This window comes from Nilaparvata lugens, chromosome 10, assembly GCF_014356525.2.
Source record: "Nilaparvata lugens isolate BPH chromosome 10, ASM1435652v1, whole genome shotgun sequence".
In the NCBI taxonomy this organism is placed as follows: domain Eukaryota; kingdom Metazoa; phylum Arthropoda; class Insecta; order Hemiptera; family Delphacidae; genus Nilaparvata; species Nilaparvata lugens.
This window is the reverse complement of record NC_052513.1, coordinates 35,956,929-35,971,518: the sequence shown is the minus strand read 5'-3', so window position 1 is coordinate 35,971,518 and position 14,590 is coordinate 35,956,929. Positions and strand designations below refer to the sequence as shown.

The window sequence follows — 14,590 nt, the reverse complement described above, 5'->3', positions numbered from 1 at the left end:
ACGATTTAATCTGCCTTTCGATGAATGAAACAAAATCAGTATATGTGGGATCATCCTTAGTATGTACTGAAGCTTCAAATGCCTTTCGAGAAACAGGATCTAAAATTTTCAACGCTTGGAACAGAAATATTGCATCAGATACATCTTCACCTCGTAGGCGTTTTAAAGCAGTAATTGAACCACAGAACTGATCGACTTTAGAAACTAAACCTGCACGAGACTCAGATTTTAGACAATTGAATTCGAAAATTTGTTTCAAGTACACATTTGAGAGTGAGTGGGGGTCATTGAACCGCTTAATTAATGCATCCCAAATAATTTCATAATTATTAGCAATAGGTGGTAGATGACGTGAAATATTAGCCGCTTCTCCAGATAGTTTGGACACCAGATATTGGACCTTTTGTTGATTTGGAATCGATTTGTTGTCATGAATCATGCATTTAAACATTTCGTAGAATACCGCCCATTTTGATTGATCTCCATCGAACACAGGAATTTCAATTTTCGGTAAAATATTAGACGAATCCTTATTGGAAGATACAGGTTGAGCCGGGGTAGAAACACTAGGTACAACCTGACTGCGTTTTTTCAATTCACTAGCAATTGCTTCCATATGTTCGAACATTTCCATATGTGAACTACTAAATTTGGGTACAAATTCCGGGTCTTTTTCCATTTCAAGCTCCTGTATTTCCATTTCAACAGCTTCATAATCCTGAACAGTTTTAAGAGTGGAACTATAGAGAATTAGAAATTGTTTAGCACTAGCTTCTTCTTTTAAAGCCTTTTTCGACAAATCGAAAGTATGTTGAATACGATAGAAATATTGCTCAAGTTTAGCTCGTTTGAGCTTTAACTTCTTTTCACTCATGATTGGATATTGGAAAGGTCTTAATGATTTTCATTTACTAATTTTCGAATAAAATTACGAATGCAACAATGAACGATTTTCATTGATGATTCAAGCAAGCAAAATGATAATGTTAGTACAAATTGAACAGAGAAAGCTCAATAGACGAAGCAAGCTAAGTGATAACGTTATCAGCATTGCAAAGTAACGGTTCCGATCGGACAATAGAGATAAGAGTGAACCAACTTGATCGGCTCAATTCATAATGTACAAACAGGTTTGAACCCTAGCATGCACAAACGATTTACAATAAAATTGGATAAGTGCTTGCCAAATATTTGAATAAAAATTAGCCAATAAAATTCGGCCTGGATGACCAATGTAACTCTAAGGTTCAACTTTACGAAATTTATATTGATTTTAAATTGGTAATCATAATTTGATGTAAAGTGGACTGTATTGAATAGAAAAGAAACAAGTGATATCTCTACAGAAACAAGTACATGCAATGAATATATAAAAGAACAACTCACCGAAAATCTGCAGAGTACCTAATGTAATATTTATATTATTGAGCTTACAACTCCCAGGTAAGGTATTCAGGTGTCCCCGAGGTAGGAGATGAATCAAGGATGGTGAAAAGGCAAGCTTAATTGTCATCTACTGTTGGTAAATTCGGCTTCCATCATATAACGGTGCACATATATTTCTGACGAGATATTTACAATGTCTTTAAAGACTATAGATCGGTGAACTTTCCAATCGAAAAATAATAGTTTAAAACTTTCAACTAACGGGAGTTTGGCAAACACTCTTCCAAACGTAGGTTTATGGTGTACGATTTAACATTAACGAAAAAATAATAATTTGAAGAACGATTTTCTTCTGGGAATGATCGACAAATAATATCAATTCCCGACTCGAGGCAAGCTATTACAAAGTGAGACTGAACTGAAAGAAACAGCCTACCAGCTAGTGAGCGCGATGCACTCAAGTGAAAGAAATACGAACTGAACGAGGAGCGCGCGTCCAATTCAAAAACGAAAAATGAAAACTAGAGCTGGCTCCAACATAGAGTAAAAATCAGACTATAGAATTATCCATCATAAATGAATATGAGTGGCTAGTAGCTAATCCCTAGTAAATTAAAATAGGAGACACTGAAATGCAGAATGGAGCTATTTCATTGACAGATTCGTGAATGCTGTTGACCAATCAAGGTGGAAAGCTGTCATTGGCTGAGACAAGACACGCCCACAGTAGGTGGAGAATTTACAGCATGCCATGAGTCATTAAAAACAACAGCAAAGATTGAAACGAAAAATAACTAATAAAAACATTAGAAAAATTGCAAGCGCATGAGAAAAAATATCAATTTCAAATGTAAAATACGACAAACAAATGCAATTTGAATTCTCAAATTCAAGGAATTTATAGGATTGGAATGAAAAGCAAGACACATTGGAGATAATATTTTGAATTAAGAATTGGTGATACTATACAATCTTATTTTGAAGGAATGCCAGAAGTCTCTACTCTAGAATCCATACTAATCTTCTTCAACTACAGTTGTTTAACACATCGGAAAGTCCACTTTTGACAGTTTCAGATCTTTGAGAAAACAGAAAATGAAACAAATGGCTCACTTGAAGCTTCAGACTGTGAACCAAAACATGCCTTCAAATTGCATTTGGCTCTCACGTTGAATGATCGTTGTTTAAACAAATAAATTCAAGTTCGAAATAAATTGCTCCAACAATTTTTCAGTGTTTAGGAACAAGATAATCAGTTGGATTTATAGGTTCAGTGCTTCAGAAAATGGGGGCTCATTACGGCTGGCCTGTATCCATTGTTATCAATCCTCAGTTTCTTTAGCCGTTCTATTGGAACAGTGGATTGTATCAAATTAATCTAGTCTAGAAAGGCACCATTTGGAAAGGCATCTAGAAAGATTTAGTTTTCATTTCAGCTTCAAGTGCTGTGCTTTCTAGATTCTAGAGATTGGAGAACGAAATAATTTTATCAGTGGATAAATTATTCAAGATGAGAGAAAATTATCTCTAGGATTTGAAAGCAAAGTCTTAAGGATGAGTTAATTCTTCTTGTGATTTGATCTCTGCAGTACTTTTATACTGAAGAAGACAGGAAGATGTACAAATTCATGAAATTTGGAAGATGGACAAATCGTTCAAATGTACAATGTGTTGTTGATACAGTGATTCAATTTTCAGACACTCTTATGACATTTTTAATGAAGTGCTGTTGAAGAAAAAAATGCTGAAATGAAGATACATCTATTCATTAACAATGATATCATACTCTTCAACTGGATATTGAGAAATACTGTTTCTATAACTGTTGGTACTAATTCCAACTTAAGGAACATCTTCATCTATTCCATAACAGTTCTGAATATCAAAAGTATCTTTTCGAGGGGGTTTCTTCCTAAGAGAGATCCTTTCTATTAATGATAGAATAGAATGACTTTTTATTTATGTTGATGTGGCGAAGTTTGGACAATAATGTCCAATCTACCACTTAACCACGTCGTTAGCAATACAAAATATGCAGAGAAAACAAAAACAATTGAAGCAAGAATTGACAATGAAATGTAATAAATATGAGAGATCAATATTGAATAATGAAAGTCTTTAAAAAATACGTGTTTTTCAATAAACTCAATCACTTCACTGCTGAAAGAAAAAGCAAAAATAAATTAAAACGAAATAATAGACAAGCTACTGAAGAGAATTAATACAGTAAGAATTGGAATCAAAGATGAATTTGTTCATTTTATGTATAGTGGATATGGATATGAGGAAAAAGAACCTGTGTAGGCCTAACATTATTCAATACGTGTGAAAGAGAATAAAGAAAAGTGGGGAAACTCAGATAGCAAATAAGAAGATTTTAAATAGGAAAAATTTTGAAAAGAAAGAGGATAAGATGTACTTACCTAAGCAATACATATTTTTGAGAATTGAAATAGATACAGAATTGCAATGCAATACGTTTTGCAAAATAAAATTTTTTATAGACAAGGAAGAAAACTGCAAAGCAAAAATAATAGAAATTTAAAGGACAAGCACACACCGGACATTCAACATTCACACTCGTAAGCATCTTATGAGGATACTGATAATGATAGCAAGATCAAGCCCCGTCTACCGACTCAAACATGTCAAGGGAGTATCTTCCGATTGAGAATGCAAGATTCAAAACTTCCCAACTCTCCAAGGTGAAATTCAATTCAAGGGAACGACATCCTTTCAATAGTTAAAGGAGGTGAGCCGCTACATTATTCCGATCTTGCGCAATTTGGCGACGAAGGACATGTTATCAAGTATTTAAGGGAGTCGAAAGCAGGAAGATGCGATTCAGAAGGCGGTGGAATGAGATTTGCAGGACAAGAATATTCATTCAGATTCCCTGTGGGTCACTGTTATTTGGAATACCGTACTACTTGGGATTGACTTCAGCTTATTGCAAGATTGTAAAATAAGAACTTGGATAAACATTTTGAAACGATTTATATACTGGAAAAATCTGAAAACTTGATTTGGTTCTTACATCGTTAGCAACCTCTTATAAACAGAAATCTGAAATATAGAGTAAATTTACTTTCAAAATATAGAGCAGCAGAAAAAATATGAATGGAGAATTATATTTCAATTATTTATTGGGAAATCGAGAGAATAGTTTCTGTTGCTTTACCATAATCACGGAGTGAAGTGAGAGAAATATTGTTTCTTTGACCTTGAACTATGGTGTTTCCTTCTTCTATGCCATAGTTAACTTAGTGATAATAAATTCTGATGCTATGGAAATGTAGTAGATGAGAGTATTTTATCATTAATCTATTAATCGAATACAATAATTAGTCAAACTCTATTCTATCATCATTAGTACGAGGAACGATGTCAAGAACCTGAGATATTCCACCAAATCAAATGATGAATTCAATTGAAATTGATCCAATGATCAAAATCAAACGCACACAAATAAAATGACAATAGCTATTAATTATAAAGAAGTTCTATACTAACTAACATAAACAAAAATATCAAAGCAAAATGGCAACGAATTAGAATAGACAAGGAACTGATTATAAAGAATACAGGAAAGACAAGAGAAAAGTGGAACGAGTCAGGAAATGGTGAAGAGGGAATGAAACAAGGCGTGGAAAGGGAATAGGGAGCAATCCAGTATTCTTTATTGTCTCCGGTTTGACGTCATTCCTTTGAGAGCACTCCTTTATTATTCGCCTCCTCCCTGATCATTCCCTCTTTCTCTTTCACTGTTTTCTCTCTTTTATCCCTGTTCCTCTCCCTCGTTCAGTTTATTTTTCCCTTGCCAGTTGACTTTCCAGCCCGGCGGCTCACTATAGTCTCTAAATCTTTCGAGTGTGCTCTTCGTCTTTTTTCAAATACAGTACACTGTTGTAAATAAATGGCCTCGTTACTTATAAGAGGATACAGTGAGGAGCATAGAGCTTCTCACTTGAGTCTATTTTTGAAAAGGAGGAAATATGTGAGGGAGCAAAAGTACAAAAAGAACATGAAATAGATGATAAGGAAGAAGAAGGATAAGGAGAAGAATAAGCATCCATTGCATTCTTCAGAATCTATTACATAGTTGTACAAAATAAATATAATCATCGCATCTAATATCAATAATCAATATAATAAGAGAGAGTAGGGTTGTGTTTGTTCATTTTTTCGCATCAACACATGTCAATTTGTGGATTGCATACCGGAAAAACGGGAATGATTGAGATCTCCCAATTTTGGACATACTAGATTTTAAAAATATCAATCTCGTGCACCTCGAAGCCCGAATCTCAGTTTTCCTTCTAGATTTTTCAGAATTAATGTTCAAATTTCATACATGGGACATGTAATTTTATACAGCATAGCCTACATCAGGGGTCTCCAACCTTTTTCATCCAAGGGCCACATTGTTAATTCTTGGGAGGCTTAGAGGGCCAATAACAAGGATGTACGTGGAATTTGACTTGTGGGGACACACACGACGGGGGATTTGGGGGGTGTACAATTATTATATAATATGAGAGGTTTTAAGTAATGTTTAATTAGGAAGAAACAAACCAATTAATTTCATTTTAATACAAATTCCAATTTATTTAGTGTAAAAATCTCATAAGAAAACTTGACAATGCATGAATTTATAAAAAGTTACCATGCTAAAAGAGAATACTCATTTTTAGTGAGAATTTGTTTTCCACTTGAATTGTCCGCCCATTTAGGATCAAACTTTGTGGTTCCGATCATTAAAATTGATTTCAAATGCTCATCTGACAAGGAAGTATTTGGATTCAACAAACTTCATTTTTGAAAATGTCTGTTCATACTTGTAGGTAGATCCAAAAAGAGAAAACATAGCTCGAGCATGGTTTTTTATATTTTTTAAGTCTTTTTCTGGGAGAGAACATTAAAATGGAAGTAGGTTACCTTCTTTGTAGCGTTCAAACAGGGACATGTACAGTCCGTGCAGACCATTTGCTAATATCTCACAATAGTTGATCGCTGCTTCTTTACAGCTAATTTTACACTTATTAAGAAATGGAGTGGCTAGTAAGGGATGAGTACTGAGCTCACAGTTGTTGTCAAAAATATATTTTGAAAAATCTGTTGCAATAACTCTCGGCGGGCCGGAATAAATCCATTCGCGGGCCGGATGTGGCCCGCGGGCCGTAGGTTGGGAGCCCTGGCCTACATTGTTGTAAAATGTATTTGTTTATAAGGAGGTTATAACGTTGTTACAAGACATTCATATTGGAGCGAAGCCGTGGTTTATAACACTCTTTATAACACTGGACTTTGGTGCAAATGTTTCTCGGATCGACCCGATTCTTCCAATTTTTTGTTCTCAATTTTTCCCTCGAAACGTATTATAATAAATTATTTTTTTGAAGGAAGTTGTTTTCATTACGATTGAACTTAGATTTCTTCAAATAATTGTTTAACAGGGTGTCTACGGGGCGGGAAAACCGGGAATTGTTCGTGAATTTTATTTGGGCGGGAAATGTACGGCAATTTTGTCGAGATATGGTAATTTTTTGACACTTTTGCAACTAGCTACTCTGCTAATTCTATATTAATTAAGGGCAGAGTTTGTTTTTTATATTATTCGGAAAACAGTAAACAGTTATCATCTTATATAATGGTGCTACATTTTCACTTTTTGTGTGGTTGATATTGAGGTAATTATTCATATTGAATGAAACAGACAAAAACCACAGATTTGTTGATACTTAGAAAGACCGGTTTTGGTTATTACACTATTGTCAATCTCTGATAAACTCTGAGTTTTCAGAATCAATAAATCTGTGGTTTTTGACAATTTCTTAGTCTGTTTCATTCAGTGCTACATTTTGATGTAATTCATGCTGCTTTACTTTTGATATTGTTATTCAAGAATATTACAAATGAACACCCTTCTGAACAAGTCCATACCCCATAAAACAAATAATTACAGATATGATCGTATTCAAATACTATACTCTCACTTATCAAATCAGTTGAAAAGCGCACTATGAAGTGATTTTCGAGAGGGACTATTATCGAATTCATTTTCACTAATATTAGCTCAAACTCCAAACCAACGTGCAATCCTAACACTTGAAAGTTCAATATCCATCTGTTAGTTTTGTTACATCTTATACACTACATTATGTACTGTAATACTTTGTATACTTTCATCGTTATAATTCGTTCGCCATTATTGTGCTAACATTGTACACATGGGCCCATACTATCGTTATTGTATCATTAAAACTTTCATTGAGTATCTTTCTTTATTACTTAAGAAGAAGAAGAAGAAGAAGAAGAAGAAGAAGGGAAAAAAGAAGGAGAAGAAGATGGTTTAAGAAATGATTTTCATATCTCCAGGTCACTGAACTTCAATGAAAACCTTCTATGGAAAGATTTCAACTATTAAAAAGTTTTATTACTCAGGAGAAAGTTGTCCACTCACGCATAACGTCTGTCCTTTCATTCATGGTACATATCCACACACTATTAACCTATGATGTACAATGTAGAATGAACTTGTGAGTTGTAATTGCTTTTCAAATGCCTTCACGATTTGTTCGCTTACTCTGGTTTTTATCTAACCTAGTTCGGTTCTAGTCTCGCTTGTCACATTCAAGTGATAACACGGAAGAAGAAGCCAAGACAAAGGAGAGAAGAATTGGAAAAATTATAATATAAAGAAGAGAATGTGAAGAAGAATTTGGAAAATGAGAGAAATTGAGTGCAAATAAGGGAAGGATTGATATGAATGGAAGGAACCATAGAGGGAATAGAGAAAATGAGAAGAGAAAACATTACAAGAATGTGAAGAAGATAAGTATAGATTAAGCAATTCTTATAAAGTACAGGGAATAATGATACGTGAGAAATAGGGATGATGGAAGAGTATCAATAATTTAAAGTTAATGATAACTAAGAACCACAGTAGGAGAAAATATCAATGAGAGTATAAAAATAAAAGTAAAATATGTTTGGTGGAAGCTGAAATTGAGGAATAAAAACAGAAGGACTAAACATTGAAAAAAGAAGAAAATTAAGAGATGAAAAAATATATAGACTGATAGAGATCTGCAAGAATTTGTAATGTGTAGTAAAACAGAGACAAGAAGATGAAGAACAAGATGAATCTATGAATGAGTGGAAATGTGGTGGAAGGGAAGAGAGGTAATAGAGAAACAGATGGAAGACGGACAAGAAAATGTCGAGTCTGAAGAAATTCTATGAATTGCGATATAGGATGGGAAAATTTCATAAAAAAAGAAGAACTGAAAGAAGGAATGTGAATAAGTGTTCTGTGAATGTGTGAATAAGGAAAAAATGAAGAACTAATCAAGAATACGTAGGAAGATTGAATTTAGATGTCGGATGAAAGAAAGGGTAAAAGTAGAGCTTGCTAGTCAGTAAAGTACTAGAAGAACAAGGAGGAAATAAAGAAAGAAAAAGAAGAGAAAACAAGAAGAACAACGTCAAGAGAATGTGAACTGGGTGTAGTGTAAATGTAAAGTAATGACCTCAGTTACAAGAGCAATGATTCACCCACTGTATAGTACACCACATCGATTCGTTATCAGAAAAGAAAAGTGAAAATCCGATCTATTTTTCTCTTTCAAGGTGCCGCTAAAAGCATATCCTTGTCCCTCCCCCCTCTCACAATCACACACTCTCTCTCTTTCTCTCTCTCCACCATCTTCGTAACCCAAATAAGAAACAACAACAACAGAAAGAGAAACGTTACTCGACAGAAAACGGTGAGTCATGCTCTTTTTTGTGTGGTACTGAGTTTTGCCCTTCATGTGATAGGGATTAGAAAACTGCTAATATGACCAGTGAAACTATCAGTAGTAGTAAGAATTAGAAAACTAGGTTTAGACTGGGTTTCACTAGTAGTAAGGATTAAAGGACAAAGTTTACAGAGCAGTTAACATGTGATGAAAGTTTGAGTAGCCTATTGCTGGTTGCTGTTAATTTTCAGAGACAACTGAATACGAATAATACTGGAGAAATACACTTTATAATGTCAGCATTTTTTATCACTAACACTCCTCATACAACCTATTTTAATGTTTGAAGTAAATCAACACTAGTTTTCAACTAGACAATTTCTATTGTCTTAGTTGTCTTAATGCTTTCATCGAATAACTTCAGGATTCAATGCTGTTCAAAACTATGATATCATTGAGAAATGAAGGTTTTGGAACAGGAGTCACAGGAGGCTACACACTATTGAGTTTTCATCTGCTTTTACTTTGAAACTTCTCATATTGCACTTTTTTGTCTTTAATTAATTTTACCACTGACGTCTTTGTGTTGTTGTCAGATTTGATCATTAATTCTCGTAGGAATGCTTTAGTAATATGACATCATGTTATGGTAGTTGAATTTAATGGAAGTACGATGAAGTTGTTGAATTTAATAAAAGTACGATGAAGTTGTTGAATTTAATAGAAGAGCAATGTTATAATTCGGAAAAAGTGCTGAAACAGGCACTTCGTTCTAGCGTGTTTCGGACGCTATTATATAACCAGCGCCCGATCAACTATATTATCTTTTGCTGTACGGCATATTACGGAAATGGCTTCAAGTCTTTAAACAATATCTTATCCTGATAACGAGCCGTCAAGCCTTTAAAAATGTCTCATCCTAAAAACATAGTGTTATCGGAAGTGCACGTTAAATTGGCGGTCCCGGCTGAAGTATAACAGTCGTAAGGCTCATTGACGACTTAAATGATATATTCAGGCGAGGTGGAACTTCCGTCAGGAACTCCCCACAAATAAAAGCCATACTATCCTGAAGACCTCTTTAATAATGATTCATCTTGAAAACTAATCATTTGTTGATGAATCGAAAACTTGAATTATTGGGTTCTTCCTATACATAACAGTTTTAATCTTCTCCAATAAAATTAGAGATCTGGCTCGACTTATTTCAAACGTCTTCTTTTTATATTATTGGGTCAAACCTGTTATGAAAATTAAATAAAATGGAAAACAGAGCCTTGTTGTGTGTGAGCCAAAACTATGCTTGACCCCACACTTGATTGTGGAAGAAAACAGGCCGAAGGGAGGAAACTAGAGTAAGGAAATTCAAAAGGCTTTGCCAAGTAGGTTAGCAAAGGGCCTCGCTTTTGAATTGCCATGGTTGAGGAGACCTTTGGCAAACCCTCTCCCTCCACCCCACTTGGCCCAAATTGCCCCCCAGGGGCACTTTATGCTCGACCTATTACCATGAAACAACGAGCTTCACTTTGAAATTTATTGGACCACTTGCGCCTCCCTTGAATAGTGGCCTAACTGCTGTATCCTCCTCCAATGAGAACGTTGTATGTGAAGGTTTGTGATAAAATAGTGTGAAATTCATGATAGGTTTGAGCTTACAAATGTTGTGATTCAAACATTTTGGCCCAGTTGTACAAGGGGCTGTTGAGTTTTCATAGTGATTAGATTCTACCTGAACCAATCAGGGAAGCCTTCTTACGAAAAAGCCTTTTCTAATTGGTTCTTGTGATATTTAATCATGATTAGAATTTAACAGGCTTTTGTGCCACCGGGCATAAATATGAGATAGGATGCCGTTGGTGTAGGCCTACTTGAAAAAAGTTAAGAGAAATTTTTGGAGATTATTGAGTACGATTTATTTTATATTAATGTTTGCTGGAACCAGCCAATTATTATTGGAAGTATGAGAAACTCAGAAGTCGAATTATAAGAAATCAAAAACAATACAATATTTCTCCTCAAACACGATTTATGGTTTAGGTTTGATCTATAGTTTAGAATCGAACGATAAGTTTGTGTTTCTGTGAACTAACTTTGCAAGTGGATGCCACTATTGTCCCTGTGTGTAGGGAGTTTATCCATTGATAAAAGATAATAGATTAATTAGTAAAATAAATATAATATATTGAATGGAATAATTTAAAAGGGCTACTTGAATGTTCTATCATTATAGAAAATTGCTATTACCCTCTTTATATAATATCTTTTTCCAAATAGATATCTATAAATAATACAGTTTTCTATAGATATCTACAGTTTTATAGATAATATCGTTTTCTATGGATATTAACAGTTTTATAGATATCTATAAATAATAGTCTACAGTTTTCTATAAATAATAGTTAAAAGGTTATTTTTAAAGATTCAACTTAGTCTAACGTGAACCTCTTTATTTCGTTGCAGATAATAGCCAAAGTCCACAATGACGTTCCCACCAACACTGCTGGGGGCGGCATACCTCCTTTTAGCCGCCTCCGCCTCACTATCGGAGGCAGCCCGCCTAGCCCCCGATGACTCCTCCCTGGAGGCGGGAGACCAACAGCAGATGGCATCTTCCGCTGTCGTACACACGGCCCAACCACCCCCGGGGGCCGCTGACAGCCTGGAGCAGTACGTGAGGGGTCTGGAGGTCTCCGCCCCCGAGGGCGCACCCCTCTCTAGCGACGACTACCCTCTCAACTTTAACTACCACAACTTCGACCAGATGACCAAGTTCCTTAGGATGACGTCATCCAGGTACCCACACCTGTCAGCACTCTACTCGATCGGAAAGTCTGTTCAAGGTCAGTTGTCAAAGAATTTGTTTTGTATTTTAGTAATTTTGATGCTTATGAATTTTATTGGCAGAGATCCAATAAAGGTCGAAGGCCTAACTATTGGATCAACCACTTCCCCTAAAAAATAATACAAACTATTATTATAATTTAAACTGGCTCCTCTACTATTTAAATTTGGGAGAATTGGAGCAACGGGAGTTTTGGATTGATTCTGTTGTTGGAATATTCATTTCCCAATAATTATTGAATTATGAAAATTAAATAACTATTTCCGAAACTTTTCGGCACTGATAATTTTTTTGTGAAAATTAATGTGAAATATTGTATTCCTAGCCAACCATATATGCCTCATAAGAGAGGCTTCTGTTCTTTTAAGAATGTAAATGAAGCTATATTATTATATAATTTTTTTGTTAACTAGCCAGAGTTGTTGAAAAATTATATGTCAAGGGACTCAAGAGCGCTGCAGACATTGGTTCGAGGGTAAAATTTCAAGTAGAAATAATGACTCCTTATTATTACTGTGAATGTGGATTCGAGTTGGTGGGAACCAACAGTGTTTCAAGTTTTCCGATCAGTTTCGAGACAATGTCAATGTCTTAAAACATTTAAGAGGATACAAATCCATGAAATTTTGTAGAATATCTCAACAAATGAAGGAGAGAGATGGCTCGAGGATAGGAATCAAGTACTCGCTCTACTAATTCTTAGAGTTGCCAACTTCATCTGTATCCAATTTATTATGAATAGCCAGTAATAAATCGCGGGGTTTCCCTGATGTGGAAACCAGTTCCAATAATAAATTGCAGCTTCAAAATAAGGAAAGACGTATCCAGACATAATAAACATGATGATAATCTATAAATAAAACCAATATATGATAACATGATAGCTTCTAATAGGTTTCTCGTTAAGTTTTTCTAATACGAAAATACGTCAACTGATGATAAATATTCCCACTTTTTTGATACATGTGAATGACGGAGAGAATAGATTTTAACCTTTTAAGAAATAATATTTTGTGGGCGAAGAACAATAATTAAGAAATAGTATCAACTAGAAAACTGAATTCTGGATAATTGAAGAGAAAGATACTAAGAAACTGATAGAGTTTCCAGTTCATCCATATTACGCAGTCAATGAAGATACAGTATACTTCTGAAATGCATTTTAGAAACTGATAAAGTTTCCAGTTCATCCATATTACGCAGTCAATGAAGATACAGTATACTTCTGAAATACATTTTAGAAACTGATTAAGTTTCCAGTTCATCCATATTACGCAGTCAATGAAGATACAGTATACTTCTGAAATACATTTTAGAAACTGATTAAGTTTCCAGTTCATCCATATTACGCAGTCAATGAAGATACAGTATACGAATTTATTATGGATTCAGGAGAAGCAGAAACTCATATAAATTCCAGTATAGTATTATTACAGTATGGTAAGTGATGTATTTTCTTTGGGTATGAATACTGTACCTCCATCTATGATTAGTCAATCATAGTACTGTAGGCCTATACACTATACTCTTATATAATAATAATAAATAAATGAAATAATCATAGATTGTGATTTGAAGACAGTACTGCTAGGTGGTAATGTACTGTAAAGTAATGAACTGGATCTATAAAGTATTGATGGACTGTTCTAATAATCTTTTTATTCCTTAAAGAACTGAATTCAATAGTTAGCTGTATTCGTGAAGAAGACACGTCTTAAAGTCCCCTTATTTTGCCTTCAAGAATGAGTAAGTACCTAAATAAGCAATCAAACGTAACGTCAACTAATGGTTCTACCAGATTAACAACTAACAAATATCGGGGTCAACGAACTCTACATGCTCACAGGAAACAAAAAACTGTTATGACGATACCAAACTACAATTACATTTGTAGCAATGACCTCAAGAGTACTGTAAGCTTCAAGTCAAATCCAGTTTGCTTTCACGGCGTGTGTTGAATTGTAAAAGTTCACGAAAAATGTTGCAGGAAATGCGCGAAAATAATTGTCAAACTCAACGTATAATTGGTTTGGAATCCGTTCATTTGAGACCAGAGAGTTTAGAACGTAACATTGTATAGAATCACACAGAGTTTGAAAATCGTAAAAAATACATGAAAGAAAGCAATTGTTAAAACATAAGGATTAACATAGGCTATACATACGATACAATATATAATATGTGTATTTCTCAAAACTCAACCATTTTTTAATGTTCACGGAATTTGTTTTTCCAAAAGTCACAGTAGAATGAATCAAACCCATAAACCAGTAGCCTACAGCAACTAAACTATTTTTAACCACTCATATTCATTTATGTTATCCATTTATTGTATAAAACACTATAATCATAATACAATTATGACATTGGAGGAAAAAATAGGCTGAGCCTGAACTATTCCTCTCCAAAAACTTTGATAAAATGTTAATGTTGTCCAAAAGTTTAGGTTATGTAATCACACATTGCTTCGTCACTTGATTTTCGGTCCAAGAATAATGACTTGAAAATTATGAATTTCGAAGGTTTATGTAATACTCTAAATGGATTACAGAATGTATCACAATAAATTAAAATCTTAATTAAAAAAAATTAATGAGCAATGAGAAATTAATTTATTGAT

The 14,590-nt window shown here is 34.3% G+C and overlaps 1 protein-coding gene across 5 annotated transcripts in view; it reads left to right on the top strand.

Moving 5' to 3' along the window:
* LOC111064421 (carboxypeptidase D) overlaps nucleotides 1–14,590 on the top strand; it is an 85,012-nt gene that overhangs the window by 48,182 nt on the left and 22,240 nt on the right. For all 5 annotated transcript variants that reach the window (XM_039436740.1, XM_039436742.1, XM_039436744.1 and 2 more), the window contains exon 2: nucleotides 11,589–11,968. In XM_039436740.1, coding sequence (XP_039292674.1) covers nucleotides 11,608–11,968 — 361 coding nt within the window. In that variant the 5' untranslated portion in view covers nucleotides 11,589–11,607. The remainder of the gene's footprint in view (nucleotides 1–11,588; nucleotides 11,969–14,590) is intronic.